This window comes from Poromitra crassiceps (assembly GCF_964638095.1).
Source record: "Poromitra crassiceps genome assembly, chromosome: 11".
NCBI classification, from domain to species: Eukaryota; Metazoa; Chordata; class Actinopteri; order Beryciformes; family Melamphaidae; genus Poromitra; species Poromitra crassiceps.
In genome coordinates this window covers 42,442,896-42,464,184 of record NC_139643.1, presented here as the reverse complement: position 1 = coordinate 42,464,184, position 21,289 = coordinate 42,442,896, and the positions used below count along the sequence as shown (strand labels likewise).

The 21,289-nt window shown below is 47.3% G+C and overlaps 2 protein-coding genes across 2 annotated transcripts in view; both read right to left on the bottom strand.

The window, feature by feature from the left end:
* necab1 (N-terminal EF-hand calcium binding protein 1) overlaps positions 1-21,289 on the bottom strand; it is a gene marked incomplete at both ends in the record, with an annotated part of 36,368 nt that overhangs the window by 5,781 nt on the left and 9,298 nt on the right. Inside the window, 5 exons of the mRNA XM_083646469.1 lie at positions 1,207-1,283; positions 1,772-1,899; positions 6,357-6,493; positions 16,891-16,988; positions 17,314-17,339. Coding sequence (XP_083502595.1) covers positions 1,207-1,283; positions 1,772-1,899; positions 6,357-6,493; positions 16,891-16,988; positions 17,314-17,339 — 466 coding nt within the window. The remainder of the gene's footprint in view (positions 1-1,206; positions 1,284-1,771; positions 1,900-6,356; positions 6,494-16,890; positions 16,989-17,313; positions 17,340-21,289) is intronic.
* LOC310785706 (tripartite motif-containing protein 16-like) lies at positions 18,935-20,605 on the bottom strand (the record flags this gene model as incomplete). The annotated part of the gene is made up of 1 exon (XM_083646846.1): positions 18,935-20,605. One exon carries the CDS (start codon positions 20,603-20,605, stop codon positions 18,935-18,937), a length of 1,671 nt encoding a protein of 556 aa, XP_083502972.1.

The following is a 21,289-nucleotide window of genomic DNA, read 5'->3' as shown; positions in this document are numbered from 1 at the left end:
AGCCTGTCCTACTTCAAAGAACCTAAAATATAAGATATAGCTTTGATTTGTTTAGCACCTTTTTTTGGTCGCTGGGTCATTTGTGTTATTTCATGTTGTGTTATATGTTTTGATGTCTTCACTATTAGGCCTATTCTAAAATGTGTAGGTGGTGATGAGGACGAGAGAGACAGAGATGATAGGACAGGTGGTGATGAGGAGGAGAGAGACAGAGATGATAGGACAGGTGGTGATGAGGAGGAGGAGAGACAGAGATGATAGGACAGGTGGTGATGAGGAGGAGAGAGACAGAGATGATAGGACAGGTGGTGATGAGGAGGAGAGAGACAGAGATGATAGGACAGGTGGTGATGAGGAGGAGAGAGACAGAGATGATAGGACAGGTGGTGGTGAGGAGGAGAGAGACAGAGATGATAGGACAGGTGGTGATGAGGAGGAGGAGAGACAGAGATGATAGGACAGGTGGTGATGAGGAGGAGAGAGACAGAGATGATAGGACAGGTGGTGATGAGGAGGAGGAGAGAGACACAGAGATGATAGGACAGGTGGTGATGAGGAGGAGGAGAGAGACACAGAGATGATAGGACAGGTGGTGATGAGGACGAGAGAGACAGAGATGATAGGACAGGTGGTGATGAGGAGGAGAGAGACAGAGATGATAGGACAGGTGGTGGTGAGGAGGAGAGAGACAGAGATGATAGGACAGGTGGTGAAGAGGAGGAGAGAGACAGAGATGATAGGACAGGTGGTGATGAGGAGGAGAGAGACAGAGATGATAGGACAGGTGGTGATGAGGAGGAGAGAAACAGAGATGATAGGACAGGTGGTGATGAGGAGGAGAGAGACAGAGATGATAGGACAGGTGGTGATGAGGAGGAGAGAGACAGAGATGATAGGACAGGTGGTGATGAGGAGGAGAGAGACAGAGATGATAGGACAGGTGGTGGTGATGAGGAGGAGAGAGACAGAGATGATAGGACAGGTGGTGGTGATGAGGAGGAGAGAGACAGAGATGATAGGACAGGTGGTGAGGAGGAGGAGGAGAGACAGAGATGATAGGACAGGTGATGAGGAGGAGGAGAGAGACAGAGATGATAGGACAGGTGGTGATGAGGAGGAGAGAGACAGAGATCATGATAGAACGCATGAGGCGGAAAGAAAGTACAGTGTGTGAGAGGGTTGAAAGGAAGCGGTGGCTTAAATCACCTTTTGTTCTAGGCGGTCGATAAGCTTCTGCAGTCTGTTGACCTGGGTCATCCACTGGCTGTCTTCATCATGCACACCTGGTAGAGGGAGAGAGAGGGAGAGAGAGAGGGGGGGGAGAGACAGAGAGAGAGAGCGAGAAAGAGAGAGAGATGGGGGGAGGTGGCAACGGGCGACAGAGAAAAAGAGACTGAAAGATGCGGTGAAGGGTGGAGGAGCCACTTTTCTTTCAAACCCAACCTACGCAGGATGTATTCTACACACATGAACCTTTAACGATTGTTTGGATTGGTCGCTGACCCATAATGCACCAGTGTCAAGTCTCAGAATACTGGCTGTGACTTGAGGCCTGAGAGCACAATCAATGTCTATAGAGGTCAGCTGCGCTGGAGAACTAGCTAGAATATACAGTATAATGTAACACTTGGGTGGGGGGGAAATGAATAGTTGAAATAGTGTTGTGCTGTTAGGTGCGAGTAAATTCACTAATGCACAATTCAATGTGATGCAACATAACTTTTCAATTTAAAAAGCAATGCAACTTAAAGGCAACAGAGCACAACCGCACCTGAGTTGATGAGGCTGAGGAGCGGGTTGCTGGGAGAGAGGCTGCTGTTCCTCTGGAGCCTGCGCGTCGCGTTGGAGCGTCGGCCCGGCCACTGGATGGACAGAACCTCCGGCTTCACCGGGCCCTGCCTGCAGAACACAGGCACCACATTACAGAACCTCAGGCTGCACCGGGCCCTGCCTGCAGAACACAGGCACCACATTACAGAACCTCAGGCTGCACCGGGCCCTGCCTGCAGAACACAGGCACCACATTATAGAACCTCAGGCTGTACCGGGCCCTGCCTGCAGAACACAGGCACCACACATTACAGAACCTCAGGCTGTACCGGGCCCTGCCTGCAGAACACAGGCACCACATTACAGAACCTCAGGCTGCACCGGGCCCTGCCTGCAGAACACAGGCACCACAGTACAGAACCTCAGGCTGCACCCGGGCCCTGCCTGCAGAACACAGGCACCACCAGGCGCGGACTGCATAATCGGGCACGTCGGGCAAATGCCCGGTGGCCTGGCCTGGCCTGGCCTGCAAAAAAAAAAAAAAAATTGTCAGTCAGGCCACTCACTGAACAGCAGGCCAGGCGCCGCCTACTGGTTTACTAGTGGTTTTATTACTTTATTCAGGGTTAAAGTGGGTGCATCTCATTGTAAAATTGGACTCGGCCCAAATTGGGCTTCAAACGGCCCAAATTGGGCTTCAAACAGCCCAAATTGGGCTTCAAACAGTCCAAATCATGCTTCAAATGACCCAAATTGGGCTTCAAACGGCCCAAATCTGGCTTCAAACGCCCCAAATTGGGCTTCAAACGGCCCAAATTGGGCTTCAAACGGCCCAAATTTTTCGTCGCCGCCCTTCGGACGCCGGCACGTGCATCGGCCCGTATCGGCCTGGCCTGCTTGGTATCTAATGCCCGGCCTGAATTATTTTCCCAGTCCGCCCCTGGGCACCACATTTAGTTTAACAGTTTATTTCGATTTTTCTTTCTTCACCAGCCAACGTATTTGCAGTTGCATAGCCGGAGCTAGGTCGACTGTGCATTGTTTGATGTTCATACTGTTCACTGTTCTCCAAACTTGTCTCCACATATTCCACACTGGCAGACAAAATCAAACATGAAAAATCTCCTCGTTTCTGGAGGAAGCTCAAAGCTCGCCTGCTGAGACATGGGGAATTTGTCTCACATCTCAAAAACTTGTGCGACAGCCGACATCTCAATCAGGCGTTGTAGTGTGAGATCACAAGAAATGTACCACCTCCGACATCTTACAGTTTTACACAAATTAGCATTCTTTAGATGACGACATTTTGTCAGTGTTATGTTCCCATCTCCGATCTGGCAGACGAATGGCTACAACCTGGATACAATATTTCAGTGATTTTGTTTACTAATATTATAGGGCTACTTACTGTGTAAAGTAAGTTACTGTTTGCTGGCTAATGAGTAGTTCTTTTCATTTATATAGGCTACATAACAATACATTTTGAATTTGATTAAATGGGCCTTAATGAGCTACATGGGAACTGCGGAGTCAACAGAGCATAATTGCATAGTAGCTTATCCTCTGTTTTATTTTACAACACTTTGTAACTTGATTACAGTAAGAAAAGTGCATCATTCATATTAGTATTGTTGTTAGTAGTAGTTATAGTATTAATTCTAATTCATAGTTCTGGAAAAATATATCTATAAATAAATAAATAAATAAATATACAGTGTGTGTGTGTGTGTGTGTGTGTGTGTATATATATATATATATATATACACACACACAGTGAATACAGATGCGCACATGGTGAATACAATACACGTGCATCAGCGTTGTGTGCATGTATACACTTGTATCTCTTTCTGCCTATGTGCCCCACTGTGTGTGTGTGTGTGTGTGTGTGTGTGTGTCCTTTTTCCATTCCACCAGCTGTACATGACTGTCACAAACAAACAACATACTCGGCACATTATTTGCCAAGAAGCTCACAGCCAAGATAATGTCCTCTTACTTATTTAGCTGGAGGGCAACAGAACAGGGGGGGAAAACAGTCAACATCTAAAAAGGTCATTGGAGGGATTTCAGCCAGCTGTGCTGCACGGTGCACCAACAGTGGGTACACTGATGTGCTCTTTAGCTCCTCCTCCTCCCTCTCTGTTGACATTGAACCGTGGGCTGACATGCATGGCGATGGGGCTGCTCCGTGCTATATTAGCATCATTTTCAGCCTGGGTTAGTAATTAAGACTGCTGGCTTGTCAGAACAAGACCGAGAGGGAGCCGCTACCAGCTCCTCCTCCATACATCAAGCATACGGACACATTGGACTGCAGCTTGTGAATTAATTATGGGCTACTAGATTTTTCCCGGTTGTGGAAAGTCCTATCTTAAACCTATTCTCACATCACGGGTATCATATTAAGGTAGCCCACTCTTCTCATCAAAAGCAGAATGTGTGTGTGTGTGTGTGTGTGTGTGTGTGTGTGTGTGTGTGTGACTTCAGTTTGAAGTCTTTTCAGACATAAATCGGTCACGGATCGTCACATAGATTATAAACGCTACATGACATGTACTGTATAGTTAAGGTCAGCAAACTATACGTTCTGCATTATGTTGAGCGAATTAAATATTTGGGCCATGATAGAAAGAAAGAAAGAAAAAGAAAGAAAGAGTGCACATGGCATAGCTATAATCAATTATGCTGCCTAAAAGTGTAGACGGGGACATTCTGTTGAAGTTACAGGTCTAAATAAAAAAATCTAAGATACTCTAAGATACATGAATACAAAGCATGAACAGATTTTACATTGAGTCTCTTCATTCTCTTCAAAGGTAGAGAGGCTTGTGTATAAATAGTGATGATAAAGGGCTCTATTGTTCTCTCGTGTACACAAAAATACACCCACCTACACACACACACACACACACACACACAGGAAGTAACTATACAAGCGGCCTTCGCCCAGCTGCTCCTGGACCACGGCGCCGACCCGGCCCTGGTGACCCAGGACTCGGAGCAGGCACAGCTGGAGGAGAGGGCGGGTCCCGAGGCACTCATGGTCTTTCTGGACAGTACCCGATCTGACTGTTGTCACCCAGAGATTCAGTAGGTTCGTCATCAGCCCCATTCCTATCGCTGATAAACCTGCTAGGAGGTTTCAGTAGGTTTCGATGGCCGTTATCAAACAACTTTATATTTAGGCAAATAAAGAGGGTTAGGGTTAGGTTTAGCGTTAGAATTAAGCAACAAAACGCGTTAAAAGACGAAAACGGAAACCTCTCCTGATAACGAATCGCTGATAACGACCTTCTGCGCCTACTAGCAGGTCAGTAGGGCCCTACAGGCCGATATGAATGGGGTGATAAGACGCTGATAACGACGATTGAATGGGCTGACAATTACCAGACCAAGCGAGTGTGTCGGATCCGGATCCGCTAATCACTGGGCAGACATCGCCTGAACCAAGTCCACTTCCTACCACTAACACAAGTGATGAAGGACTACGTGCTCCACCAAAACTGACTTGAAGGACTGTCAGTTTATTTATTTTCATTTCCTAGATTTAGTTCTTCATTGACTGTTTCAAACAAATCCAGGAGCAGAGATTAAATACCATCAGCATACACCACCTGTAGCGTGTGCAGGCCCGGTTCTACGGGGGTGCAAAAGCATGCATTGCACCCTTATTTTAATTGTCTGCATGCTCAGTTGAAAAGTAAAAAAAAAAAAAAAAAAAAAATGCTACAGCTGCACACTTACTGTTTAAACTTGAATTATAGTTGTTGTTTTTCTTTGTTCTTTGATGTGATTTTATGGCTTTTTGGCACCTATATGTAACCTTTTAAGGTTGAGATAATTGTATTATCATTATATGGTCCAAATATTTCAGTAAAGCACTTGAAACACTTGAAATATTCTTGCTTGGGTGGTATCATTCTACTTGAAATGATGGTCAAATGCATTATCTTTAGTAAAATAACATGTCAAATTTTTCGGGCGGCCGGCCTTTGGCCAGCCACCCCAGTGGGCCCGGCCGGCCTTTGGCCTTCGGCCGGGCAACTGCACCCCTTCCTATCTGGGATGCACCCCTAGTCATCTTGTTCTGGAACCGGCCCTGAGCGTGTGTGCTTGGTTCATCGTCTCCAGACTCCCCACCCAAGAACTGAGCGCGCGGAAATTCTGTTTATCTTAATATGACGTGAAGTTCAGTTTGCACAGAAACAGTCGGTAGAAATACGTTTGACTTTTATACTTGATTACATTTCACTTTCAGAGCCTGTAATACCTTGTTACTTTTTTGAGTAACAAGTGCAATGAGACTCTACCAATGCCAAGCGACCATGAATCTAAACTACATTCAATCACAGCCTCTCTTCACGTCTTCACACTTGTAAAAACGGACCAGAGAAACCGTTTTAAATCCTCCAGAGAAACAGCCGCACACTCTAGGCAGTGGAAGAGCGGTGTGTTTGCATTCAGATACACACATGGGAATATCTCAAGTGTGGCTATAAAGAGAGAGAGAGCTCTGGGACTGGGACAGAGAGTCAGTCATACTATATGACAGAGAGAGAGAGAGTCCAAAGACTTGTCCATACTTCTCCTGGCGAGTCTGCTCAGCGGTGGTTTCCATGGCGCACTCCAGGGAGCTTTGAAGGGAATACAGCTGATTGGTCGTCTCCTTCAGCAGGAAACGGGTCACAAACTGCTCCAGGTGGGTGGAGTCCTGATAATCCTGTCAGTCAGGATGGATGGAGGGGGAGGAGTCAGAGAAGGAACAAGAGAAGAGAGGGTGAGAATGAAAATGTACCCTACCAATTAATAAACCCATCCAAAGTCATTCATTCAGTTATATAAGAGTTTCCACAGAGAGGAGGAGAGATGTCAAAGCCTTGATATTTGCAGTCTAGATCCCTTATCAGCTGAAAATAAATGTGTTAGATCGATTGAGCTGGTCTGATCGGGACAATAGACCCTTTTCACGGGGGCCATTTTGTGTCAAAAAGGCAGAATAAACACAGGTGCAAGCAAAACACTAATGAGGGTTTCCAAATTCCAATCATGGAAGTTTGAAACCCTCAGTGTTTTGCTTGCCTTTGAGACAAAATGGCCCCCGTGAGAAGGGTCTATAAAATGTGTGATGTAAAGCACCAGCTTGTATGCTTGTTTTCCACAATGGAGGATAACTTCCGACCACGAAATACTGTCGACATCTGAGTGACAGTTTAACAGTATGAGAAAAACTTGGGGGGGACGATGCATCTAGTCACTGATGGGCTTCAAAGCTGCCTGTGTCATGCGTGGGGGTTTGATGTGTTCACATGTTCTATAATGGTAAATGGGCTGCATTTATATAGCGTTTTCTATCCAAAGCGCTTTATAATAATAGGATTTATATAGCGCCTTTCCAAGTGCTCAAAGCGCTTCACAGAATCATTATTCGTTCACACCATTCGTACCGGTGGTTCGAAAGCGTGGCAGCCACACATCGGCGCTCAACGGCCCCTCCGACCACCATCATTCATGTCTACATTCATACCAATCATACGAGGCAAGGAGGGTTAAGTGTCTTGCGCAAGGACACAACGACAGCAGCTGGGAGGGAGCGGGGATCGAACCTCAAACTTTACAATGTGCCTGTAGAAACTGCTAGTGGTGTTGGTTAAAGGTGTAGCCTCAGCAAGTGGGGCATCGGTGAGAATGAGGAGGACCAGAGGAACATATGCCAAGGGTTTTATTTAGACAGATTCCTTGGTGTGTGATGGAATATCCGACAGGTGTAGATTGATGTAAACAGATGATACAGATGATTTTACCTAAACACAAAAGGTATTAACAAAGGTTTCAAACAAACAAGGGAAAACAGTCAACTGTAAAGTAATAATACATCTAATTCAAATATTCAAAGGAAATAACTAACTATAACAAGACTTACTGGCAATGATGCATCTGCACATTGGTGACCATCAAGGGAAGGACAAAGCAGCCTCCTCCACTGCTGTCTGGAGCCTACTGAGCCTCACCCAATCAGCCGTCCTTTATTGAGCCCAGGTGCGGCCCAATCAGGGCCCCAGGTGTGGCTGATTAGGTGAGGCTGAGCTGGTGGGGGGATTTTGTACAGCCGCCCCTCAAATATAGCATTATATTTGATAAATAAACTCAGGTCAGGGTCCAGAAAATCCAGGGTTAGCTGTAGGAGGAAAGGCTGCCATACATCACCCAAGGGAGATGGGCGTCCCGCCGCCCCATGAAAAACAAGTTTTGGGTTCACAGGCTCCAGGTCAGGCAGGAAGGTGAAAGGGCACCACGGGTCCGGAGGGCGTCCAGGGGGCAGGTCAGTAGGGTGGAGCAACCCTGGACAATGTCCCAGACGCTGATGACACAGGTAGCAGCACCCTTCCGGAGGCCGACCTGGATGCTGGTGGTGGAACGGTGCCACGGTAGGTCGGCGCCGAGGGATGGGTGCCAAGGGAGCGGATGGAGGTGCGGGGGCCACCCGAGCAGGAGGTCTAGCGGGCACTGGGGCTAGAGCCGGGGGGGCCACCGGTGCAGGGGGCACCGGGACTGGTGCCAGGGGGGCCACCAGGGCTGGCGGTGCGGGGGGCACCAGGACTGGCGGTGCGGGGGGCACTGGAACTGACGGTGCGGGGGGCACCGGAACTGACGGTGCGGGGGGCACCAGAACTGACGGTGCGGGGGGCACCGGTACTGGCAGTGCGGGGGGCACTGGGACTGGAGCCAGGGGGCCCACTGGGACTGGCGGTGCGGGGGGCACCGGAACTGGCAGTGGGGGGGCACCGGAACTGGCAGTGCGGGGGGCACTGGGACTGGAGCCAGGGGGGCCACCGGAACTGGCAGTGCGGGGGGCACTGGGACTGGAGCCAGGGGGGCCACCGGGACTGGCGGTGCGGGGGGCACCGGGACTGGCAGTGCAGGGGGCACTGGGGCCACCGGGACTGGCGGTGCGGGGGCCACCGGGACTGGCAGTGCGGGGGGCACTGGGACTGGAGCCAGGGGGGCCACCGGGACTGGCGGTGCGGGGGGCACCGGAACTGGCAGAGCAGGGGGCACTGGGACTGGAGCCAGGGGGGCCACCGGGACTGCCGGAGATTAAGAAGCGCTACAGGGTTGAGTAGTCATCCAGAGTGAAAGAAGAGCTTACCATTGCCAGCAGCAATGAATGGGAACTATCGAGCAATGGTTGGGGATCTCCTGGCCTTGTGTCTTCAGATGACTGCTATGGAGGACACCGCACGCATCACAGAGCTAGAGTTGATGGAACTAGTTAAGAACTTTGAGGCCACCAGAAAAAAATGGCTCCATGCTGAGGTGGAGCTGAAGAAGTTCAAGGAGCTGCTGGTGAAATCAGACGTGGCCAAAGCCGCCCTGGAGGTGAAACTGAAACACCTGAGGCGGAGGAGGCGCAGGGAGCACCTGAGGCTGAGGAGGTGCAGGGAACACCTGAGGCTGAGGAGGTGCAGGGAACACCTGAGGCTGAGGAGGTGCAGGGAACACCTGAGGCTGAGGAGGCGCCTGGAACACCTGAGGTGGAGGAGGTGCAGGGAACACATGAGGTGGAGGAGGTGCAGGGAACACATGAGGTGGAGGAGGTGCAGGGAACACCTGAGGTGGAGGAGGTGTAGGGAACACCTGAGGTGGAGGAGGTGTAGGGAACACATGAGGTGGAGGAGGTGTAGGGAACACCTGAGGTGGAGGAGGTGTAGGGAACACCTGAGGTGGAGGAGGTGTAGGGAACACATGAGGTGGAGGAGGTGCAGGGAACACATGAGGTGGAGGAGGTGTAGGGAACACCTGAGGTGGAGGAGGTGTAGGGAACACATGAGGTGGAGGAGGTGCAGGGAACACATGAGGTGGAGGAGGTGTAGGGAACACCTGAGGCTGAGGAGGTGCAGGGAACACATGAGGTGGAGGAGGTGTAGGGAACACCTGAGGCTGAGGAGGTGTAGGGAACACATGAGGTGGAGGAGGTGTAGGGAACACCTGAGGTGGAGGAGGTGCAGGGAGCACCTGAGGCTGAGGAGGCGCCTGGAACACCTGAGGCGGAGGAGGTGCAGGGAACACCTGAGGTGGAGGAGGTGTAGGGAACACATGAGGTGGAGGAGGTGTAGGGAACACCTGAGTCTGAGGAAGAGGCGCCTGGAACACCTGAGGCAGAGGAGGCACCTGGAACACATGAGGCAGAGGAGGTGCAGGGAGCACCTGAGGCTGAGGAGGTGCAGGGAGCACCTGAGGCTGAGGAGGTGCAGGGAGCACCTGAGGCTGAGGAGGTGTAGGGAGCACCTGAGGCTGAGGAGGTGCAGGGAACACCCGAGGCAGAGGAGGTGCAGGGGCCGCTCCTCTTCGGTACACACTCTGCTCTATCGTGTCAAGCCTCCTGCTAACCTGCATCAATAGGTGTCTATGGTGTTCACCAAGTTGATATGGTGCAGGTTGGCTAGGCTGTCTCCCAGGTGTATGCCTGACCACATGGCAACAACACTGTGTTGGGGGATGGGGTTGGAAGGTTTGTGCTACTGAAGTAGAGTAAAAGGCTGGATAATATCCATATTGTTGATGGTATCCAGGTGCCCACCTTGGTCCCTCTGCTGGTTGCTGGTTCCTCTGGTCCATACCACTTGCTGAGGCCAATCCAGGTTCGAAGGACCATGTAGAAACTGCTTGAGGTGTTGGTTAAAGGTATAGCCTCAGCAAGTGGGGCATCGGTGAGAATGAGGAGGACCAGAGGAACATATGCCAAGGGTTTTATTTAGACAGATTCCTTGGTGTGTGATGGAATATCCGACAGGTGTAGATTGATGTAAACAGATGATACAGATGATTTTACCTAAACACAAAAGGTATTAACAAAGGTTTCAAACAAACAAGGGAAAACATTCAACTGTAAAGTAATAATACATCTAATTCAAATATACAAAGAAAATAACTAACTATAACTAAGACTTACTGGCAATGATGCATCTGCACATTGGTGAACATCAAGGGAAGGACAAAGCAGCCTCCTCCACTGCTGTCTGGAGCCTACTGAGCTTCACCTGATCAGCCGTCCTTTATTGAGCCCAGGTGCGGCCCAATCAGGGCCCCAGGTGTAGCTGATTAGGTGAGGCTGAGCTGGTGGGGGGATTTTGTACAGTGCCTACATTCACCCATTCACACACCGAAGGCGGCAAGCTGCCAAGCAGGGTGCTGGCACAGCCATCGGGAGCAATTTGGGATTCAGTGTCTTGCTCAAGGAAGGACACTTCGATATACAGTATATGACCCCCCAACAAGTCAACAGTTAAAAAAATAATATTGACCATGTTGAATTATTATGAGCCCTCAAACTGTCACATCAAAAGAATGGATTTCCTCTCTACACTGTATTCCAGGCTGGGATAATGTCATTCTGTGAGTCAAGGGTGCGTTTATTTTGTCACATTTTGACATGTTAGTGGCACCCAGAAGGCAGAATTTAATGACACTTTGGAGAGGTCTCATTTGCTACGCCTGGACCACAGCAGGATGCGTGAGTGGCGTAATTCTGCCTAATCAAGAGGGGAGTGAATGGCTCACCAGAGAGAGGCTGCAGCGGCGGTTCTATTTCCTGTTTGCACACGACACTACACGTGTTCCCACATTTCTGTCTGAGCACCGTGATTATACACTCTACTAACAACGCGGGGTTTGAGGTGGATAATGCAAGTAGAGAAGAATTGATAATAATAATAATAATAATAAATTGTATTTGTCATGCACTTTTCATTTAAGATAAATCTCAAAGTGCTAAAAATCTCAAAGTGCTGATGAGTTGATAGGGATTTTGCCTGCGTGTGTGTGTGTGTGTGTGTGTGTGTGTGTGTGTGTGTGTGTGTGTGTGTGTGTGAGTGAGAGAGAGAGAGAGAGGTAGAGAGAGAGCAAGACAACATTTCAGTATAATTTGTCTATTAGTAATAATGATCTTCAAAACTAAAATACAGATGTTTTGATTTCAAAAGCTGCATGTGGTAATCAGGCTGCAGTACCCTGTGGGAACACACACACACGCACAAACGCATGCGCACACACACACACGCACACACGCACGCGCACACGCGCACGCACACACACACACACACACACACACACACACACACACACACACACACACACACACACACACACACACACACACACACACACACACACACACACACGCTAATTATGTTGAGTGGGAGCTCTCACCAGCAGATCATTAGACTCACGCACATTTGCAGGCTTTTCATCTGTCCACATTGACTGATTGAGCAGCTGTCCTTAGATGAAAAAAATGGTACTTGCCGAATACATTTTTCTGATTTTTTTTTAATTCTTTTTGTGCAAAGTGCAAAATACATCTCAGCGATTTCTGCAGTACAGCAGTTTGTGTTGAGACCACAGAATCGTTATGGGTCATTCACTGTTGTCTCTCCTGTGACATTCTGACTACCTCTGTCAAGCAATACCACGCATGCATGCACGCACACACGCACGCACGCACGCACGCACGCACGCACGCACGCACACACACACACACACACACACACACACACACACACACACACACACACACACACACACACACACACACACACACACTCCCTCTTTCTCTCAGTGGAGGAGTGAGTCACGCCAAAGCTGGTAAAGGTCAGCCTCTTGTCTACCATCTGACCATGTCAGGCCTGCCTGTGATGTGTGTTTGTGTGTGTGTGTGTGTGTGTGTGTGTGTGTGTGTGTGTGAGAGAGAGAGAGTCGAGGCTCTCACCCAAGCCATTTTAAAAAGTTGACGCTGAACGGCTGAAGCCTTGTCCTTTCCTATATTCTCCTCTCCTTTGATCCCTCATTCAATCGACCGCAAAAAGCTCAGATGGACACTTTGTTGCAGGAGGCTCCTCTGGGTTTCTGCTTTTCTTTCCTCCCCTCGGCCCCCACACACTGCTCCATATCAAACCCTTTACAAAAGCACTGTAGCTCATGTGAATAATGCCTCATTCTGTTTAAAGCCAATATTCCCACTCTGGAGCTATGGAGTTTGGTTGACACAGGTCAATGGTTGACACAAGTGAATGTACCGTAATCAACTAGTTGACATGAATAACTGGGCACAATCTTTTACATGAGAGCAGTCTACTGTACTGTATACATGACACCTCTTTGGAGCCAGTCAGATGTGTCTGTTTCACACACACACACACACACACACACACACACAGCCCGCCTCCTCCCACACAGCACACACACAGCCAGCCCACCCACTCACGTACGTGCACAGTTCAACACAGATGAGCATTGAGCCTGCCTGTGACTAATGCAGCATCTGTTCTCCTGCACAAAGCCAATACCTGCTAATAGTGAGAGAGACACATCGCCTCATACTTTCCTTATCTCTCTCTCTCTCTCTCTCTTCTCTCCTTATTGTGCCATGACTCACTGTCGAGTGGCTGGACCTCACAGCACATTCTATATGAGAAGAAATGAGGAATTCACGCTTCAAGGCCTGAACACCGCCGGTTCCCACACATAGGGAGACATTGACAAGCTGACTCTTCACAGTCTCAGGGCCGTAATTTCATTGAAAAGTTATTGCCTTGGTCACCCCTCCATTCTGATAGCTCAATTTGCGCGCCTCCGTTATTTGTTTTCATTTGAGCTCATATATCCGTTGTTGAATGTGTTGGGCTCTGAACGTCACCCAGGTGTGATTTGTGCCGTTGTGGGCAAAGACACCCGAGGAGCGTTTCGACGGAAATAGCCTTGAATGCATTTGGCGAGATTGATTGAGCTGGCCTGGCGCGTCGATTGCTGTTGTTCCTTCCTGTGTGCGTCATGAGAGCGGGACGCGGGAGTCAATCATTGCTTTTTGAATGACACTGGCTTGAAATGGAGATGCTTTACACATTCATGTTCTGTCTCTCCTCTTCAACGTCTCTCCTCTCTCCAGAAGACCATCTCCATCCAGAAGACCATTGTCAGAGTAAAATGATTGATTGACTGCTTATTGATTGGTTGTTGATCATTGTTGACTCTGTGTAATTGTGATCTAGCTGACACGCATAGCTGGCATCTCAGGCACTCATTTTGAGTGTCTCTTCTGAGAAGCTGTTTGTTATGTCGAAAAGGCATTCCACCTGGAGAGGAGGAGATAACATTGTGTTTTGTCTTTCCGGTACATAGAAGGTTTTGTTTTGACTTATTGTAAAGATCAGGGTCTTACTGTGTCTGTCTTGTCAAACATCCGATGGAATTGTACCAGCGACCAGTCATCGGAGGGGGGCTGGAGTTGGGTATAATTGGACTGCAATGTTTATGTTCGATGCACAAACCTTTGATTTGTGACGCTCTGTACAGAGGGAAGCTGATGATGGAATAAACAAATCCTTATTCATTTTAAAACGAGCAACTCATTTTTTGATGGATCAACAAGGCATTTCAAATTAATTTGCCACTACACCATCTCCCCTCTTCACAATGCTCTCTATATTCTCTTGGAAGATGGGAAATCATTTTGAGATGCAATTTCATTTGGCAGCTCTGCATAATATTGAGATCTACGTGGCCTCTGCTTGGAAAACTATGAATTGTGTTTCTTTACCTTTACAGAAATAAATGGGGGCTGGATTTCAGACACGTGTAATAAACCTCATGCAACCTGCGTGAAAATCTACATTTCGTTCTCTTTCCTAGATTGTAGTTCACCGACTGACTGGGCGAGTTAATTCAAATCCTCCAGCCGTGTTGAGTGGTAATGTATTCCTCAGTAAATAGCATCTTTCTTTTCCCAGTAATGAGCAGAGTAACTGATTGCTATTTCAAATTCAGTGACAACTCAGTTGAGGCATACAAAGTGCTATTTTACATAAGCAATGGCAGTTTAAGTTCTCTGGGTGGAAGTATTCCCATTTAAAGCCAAAGCATGACAGGGACATTTGGACAGAATTTAAATTGAATTCTCCTGATCACTCACATAGAAACACACAGGAGAGGCACCTGAAGTACCCAGATTTTGAAGATACGTGTAAGAAAGGACTCAATTTCCAATTTTAGGTAGAGGGAAAGTAATGGTCACTGACTTTACAATAAGGTACACACAATTTAAAAGTGGCTAAGTGATGTCTGTGGTGGTGTGTCAGTCATGATTTGTGACGGAAGTGATGTCATCAGTGATGTCACTTGTGCAACTGTGATGTCATCAGTGATGTCGCCAGTGATGTCACTCGAGCAACTGTGATGTCATCAATGATGTCACTCGAGCAACTCTGATTGCTCTATCAACTGTGACAGGAATTGAGTTGAAGTTGGGCCGTCTTGCTTGAATCCCATCGTCTTTGGTGGGCGATTTCATAACTGCAGCGGCGCACATCATCTCCAGAGTCTCCACCCTACTCCTACCATATAATATATATATATATATATATATATATATATATATAATTTTCATGCCATGGCTGCTCTCTGACTCGCCCTTATCTGCGGGGCTAATGAGAAACAGCAGTGATTGGTGAAATGTTTGACTAGTCACACGCTTTATGAAGACGCAACAATGAGATGCACTGTACTCCATATTTCCCCCCCACAGAGAGACAAACACAGCGATAGAGACAAGAAGAGGCTATCCTCTCAGGTTTGATAAACCGCCTTTCTTCCTCCCCTTATTCACACCCTTTCCTACCCCTCGCTTCATCGCTCTACTGTACATCAGAGGTTTTCAAAGTGGGAGGCGGGCCTCCCCAGCGGGGCTCCAAGCAGTTTCAGGGGAGGCTCAGTGAATGGAAGTGATATTTTTTTACATTAGTTATTAAAAGGAGATCTCACAGGATAGTCTAAATGTATGTGAGTTGGTTAAAGCTAGTTCAGAGTAGAGTCGTTTGGGGGAATTTTACTGTTTTTCTCACTTGTCAGAAACAAATAAATGCCATGAGACAGACATTCTGTATGTATTTGGTGTAGTCGGGCATATGTTGAACAGGAATATCAGGCTATCTTGGCCCAATTGTTGAGTGTCTACGGGATCTAATAATAAACTATAATCATGATCCAATAGGCATCCAGGAATTGAGCAAGGGGGGCGGGTGCCTTTTTTCAACCTTCGTCTGGGGGAGGCCCACAGTCTCAGACTTTGAAAACCCCTGCTCTACATCCTTCCTGCCACCCTCCTGTTATGATTAATTGGAGGAAAGCCCAGGGGGGGCTAAAACTGTTTACAGAGAGCGATCATAACCACCATTTGTCTTTCTTATGCAACCTCAGCCCAGTTAATAAATGATCTGTTGCCAACAAACGCAAAAAGAATCACATCAGCTTTTGTTCTGGGGAGTAATAATTAGTGACAAGATTAAACCCCTCTGGCTCGTCCTGTTTTGCGTCAGTAATGGAAATCTGGCTGATGGGAGATCGGAGAGCTCCAGCTGGGTTACAGGGATGCATGCTGGGAAAGATTTGTACAGAGAAGCTGGCGAAGAGGCCAAGTACACGCTGTGAGTATAAGTACAAACATCTTTGGTGATTAACGTTAAGTGCCCTGCGTGCGGCATCAGTGTGACACATAAGCCCTGTTCGAAACCAGTCCCCATTAGAAATAGTGGACTAAATAGTGTGTTGGCCATTTTGTACTAGTGCTCAGAATTCTCAACTGTTCATTTGATTCACTATATAGTCCACTATAAAATACCCACAATGCACTGCAATTTCAAGTGACCAGCGAATGCACCCTACATTTTCCTACATATACCACAATGCAATGCGGTCATGTTTACCAAAGGAGAAGAGTCAGGTAATGTCCGAAACTTGTTTGATCATTCCCCAAATGACAAACTACAGGGCGAATAGTGAGTGAGTGAATGAGGGAACCATTCCGAACATGGCTAATACTGTATAGAGTTGTGTGCGCGTGTGTGTGTGTGTGTGTGTGTGTGTGTGTGTGAGTGTGGTTGGCATGTACTGTATGTGTGTGAATGTAAATTAAATTGTTTAAACACACACACACACACACACACACACACACACACACATCATTTCAATCATCATTACAAATTTAGCATGACTAGCGCATACCCGCAGAAATCCCACGTTAAGGTAAATTAACTTTTCGACAATCTTATGCTCCGAGTGGCTTCTCACCTTCTTCGTTTTGTCCATGGCCTTCAGTATGGACATGTTCAGGTCTTCTAAGGCAGCAAGAACATTCTCATATTCACCAAGATGCTGGGAGAAGTACTCTTCAAAAAGTGACAGACAAAAAGAAGCATGTTATGAGTTTAACAACCATGACGAGAACTGCAGGTGACCGTTTTGTGTCCTTCGGCTTTTTCAACTCATACATTGCAGTGTGTGTGTGTGTGTGTGTGTGTGTGCGTGTGAGACACCTCTAGGGGTCTTGGAGACAGAGCATGCAACCATGCTTAACATGGTTCATGCTTATGTTGGGGACATGTCACATAGTATTTGAATCTGACTGTGAGGTGAAGCAAGATAACTAACAGTAATACAATAAGACAATTTGTGCACTGCCCTAATAACAATAATAATGAACGGTCAACTTACCGCACAGCTCACCAGTATCCACATTGCTGGGGGAAAAAAGGTACACATGTTATACATAATAGATGTTATAATGAAGACGTGGTCACTGTGGAGCATGCAGGGTTAAGTGAGATAACCGACTGATTTGTATTGTCTCTGCAAAAACTGTGATATATTGTTATATATTCTCCTGAGCGTTTGTGTGTGTGCGGTGTGGGTGTGGGTGCGAGTGTGTGTGCGCAGTTAAACTAGCATGTCAGCACTGTGGAGGAAAACAATGAATCCTCTCCTCATTGATCATAATATATGATTTCATTTGTAGTGCACTTTTCTTAACAAAGTTACAAGGGGCCGGGAACAAAATAAACATATTTAACAACTATTCGGCTATGTCCGGGTAGTGTGTAGCGGTAGATTCACTGCCTACCAACACGAGGGTTGCAGGTTCGCACCCCGTGTTACCGCGTCCATACAGGCTCGATTTGCTGTGTATGTGGGTGGGAAGCCGGATTAGGGGTATGTGTGTCCTCAGTGATAGCCACCATGACTGAACAGAGAGAAGAGAGACCCAAACTGCATCAACAGAAAGTCCAAGCTCCACCCACACTGTTTGATTGACAGTCCAAGCTCCACCCACACTGTTCGATTGACAGAAGATCTGTGGAAAGTGAGTGTTCATTTTGTTGGCTATTTTTTAATTTAGTCTTAAGTCTTAGTCCCCTGTCAAATGTCCTTGTTAGTTTTTATCATATTTAGTCAACCTCATCCTGTTTTTATTGAGTCAAGTTTTAGTCGACTAAAGGTTTGAGCATTTTAGTCTAATTTTAGTCAAATAAAACCATAAGTATTTTAGTCTAGTTTTAGTCAAAGAAAACTGTTCACATTTTAGTCGTTTCAGTCAATGAAAACTGTTGAATCTGCTGATTCACTTGGTCATTCGAAGCAGTGTTGGCAAATCTTTCCCAGGGAAAGTAGCTAATGCTGACTCTGCCCACCCGGGCCAGTGTCGGCGTATGCGGGTAGCAATGACAAGTGGAGCCTATTCACAGTGCCTGCTCAGCCCGCAGCTGAGGGGAGAATGGAGGGAGGCTGGCTGCGCTGTATGGAAAACGTTCAGACCTCTCTGGATATAACGACGTAGACAAGCAAGTAGCTGTACATTTTGGGAACACAATGCCTCATACACATATAGATCAGACCCTTAGCTAAGACTGGGCAGGTTCTGTTGTAACTACTGTAAATGTTTTTAAGACAGCTAAATGTCAGCTACATCTATGATGCTGCAGCACAGGAAGCTGAACTGCTGCATTGAGGGGGGAAAACAGTCTATAATTAGTGTTAATTCTGTCGTCAATTGTTTTATTTAGTCGTAGTCCTGTGTCAAATGTCCTTGTTGTTAGTTTTAGTCGACTAAAAGTTTTGAGTATTTTAGTCTCGTCTTAGTCAAAGAAACTAAAAGTCTGATTATTTTAGTCTCATCTTAGTCTTCGGGAAAAAGGTAGTCGACTAACATTTTTCATCATTGTTTTCGTCAACGAAATTAACATTAGTGCAGAAACACCACAGCAATGAGGCAGTCACAAAGATGGAGAAATCCCCTCCCACCCACCCCCACACACACTGCTGCCTTACTAGCTCCGGTCTACTTGAGCTTACACAGCTCAACAGTGCCTCTATAACACAACAGTCTGAGTCCAGCATAGAGAGGCTGAGTGAATGTGGTCTGGACTCTGTGGAGCAGAGTCATGGTTTCAGAGACTCTGTAGAAGCACAGAATACCTGCTCTGTGATCCAGGTACACTCCTACTCTGGAGAACCGAGCGCGAGCGCCTCTGATGGGAGTTTTGATACTGTTATACATGAACTGGCAACAATTGTTGCAATAATTGAATGCCCAAGACTTGTCATTGTATCCAAACTGACATTCATCCCCCTTTCTGCTAATATCTTTATATGAGACTACTATTGATACTCCCCACCCGCACCACTCCACCTCCCAGTAGCAACATCCAGTCAGACCCTCTCTACTCAGGACCTGACAGCGGTTTATGAATCTGTCTGGGTGTTTAGAAAATGTTTCTCTCGTCCATGTTGCTTTTCTGTTCCCCTCAGATAATAACAGCTGTTTGTGTGCTGTGTTTGGATCCAGTGTGATCTGACATGAATGTTGTAAGAAGTCAGCTCTGGTCTTGGGCTCTGGTTGTGTCAGTAAACCATCCACTTCAGTCACTGTCAGTGAGATCTTAGGCCATTCCTCTGTCAGAATGTCCTGCAGTTTGTCTCTGACCTCTGACACAGCTGCAGTCACATCCTCAAAGTAGCGCAGAGGACGGGCATTGATTCTGGGTGAGTCTGTAGATTGACTGAGACGTGACAGCGAGGGGTAACTGTGTAGAAAGTGGATGTGATCCTCTGTGTGTGAGAGCTGCTCCAGCTCGGCATCTTTCCTCCTCAACTCGGCGATCTCCTGCTCCAGCTTCTCCTGAAGTTCTTCGGCCCGACTCGCTTCCGCTTTCTGCTGGGATCTGATGGATCTGATCTGCTGCTTCACCTCAGAGCTTCCTTTCTCAATAAGACGGACCAGCTCGGTGACCTTCTCACTCTCCTTCACTGCTTTATCAGCAGAGAGATTCATAGCCTTCAGGGTCTGTCGAAGCACCTTCACGTCTTTCTCTCTGCCCTGGAATTTCTTCTGGACTTTCTGCCGACTCGCCCCGAGCTCTTTCTGCCTATCTGCCCTTTCTGCTGCAGCTGAGACTATGTCATGTCCCTTATGTTCATCCACGGAGCAGAGATAACAGATGCACTGCTGATCAGTACGGCAGAACATCTTCATCACCTCGTTGTTGTGATGAGGGCAGATGTTCCCCTGAAGATTTACAGTGGCTTCCACCAGCCTGTGTTTCTTTAATGGAGCTACATCATAGTGAGGCTGGAGGTGCTGCTCACAGTAAGAGACCAGACACACCAGACAGGACTTAGCGGCTTTCAGCTTTTTCCCAGTGCAGAAATCACAGGGCACATCTCCAGGTCCGGCATAGCAGCGATCAGGAGCAGCTTGTGCTGGCTTCCTCAGATCCTCCATCAAATATGCTAACATGGTATTTTTCACCAGCACAGGCCTCGGTGTGAAGGTCTGTCTGCACTGGGGGCAAGTGTGGATTTCCTTCTGATCCTCTTCATCCCAGTGGCTTTTAATACAGCTCATGCAGTAACTGTGGCCACAGGTAATAGTCACCGGATCATTCAGTAGATCCAGACAGATTGAACAACAAAAATTGCCTTGGTCCAGCTGAATTCCTTGCTGTGCCATTTCACTTCTCAGTGACAGTCAGTCAGAGTTTCACTTCCTCTGAACTGAAAAAACAAGTTGGGCTCTGATGCAAAGCAAAACACTTTTCTTGTTAGGCGGGAGAGTAGTGGATTCACGGGCAGAGAGACTTGTCGGCTTGACAGTTGGTAAACTGGAACTAGCAACAGACAAACCTGCGGGCAGGCTGTTGCAGAAGTAGACCTTAAACTGAATTTACGATCTGTCCTGGCAGCGCTGATTCTTATAGCCTTCGAACGTGACATCACATTACAGTATGACATCATAAGTGAAATCACTAACCTTTAAGAGTGACATCATACAGTATGTCAGGTGTAACATCATCAATGATGACATTATCATCAATTATGACATCATCACTGTGGCATCATAACCTTCAACAGTGACATCATATGTCAAGAGTGACATCATCAGTGAAAACATCAACGATGACATTATCATCAATTATGACATCATCACTGTCTACATCATCACTGTGGAATCATCACTGTTGACATCCTTGGTGACCTCATCACCAGCGGTGACATCATCTAACATCTCTTCATGTTCATGTGCTGATCTGCAGTGAATGGACACTTCACAACATGTTTACACCCATCTTTAAACTGGTAGATCTGTGAAAGGGGAGGGAACAGGAAATATGTGGACAGATGGAACTGGTTGTGT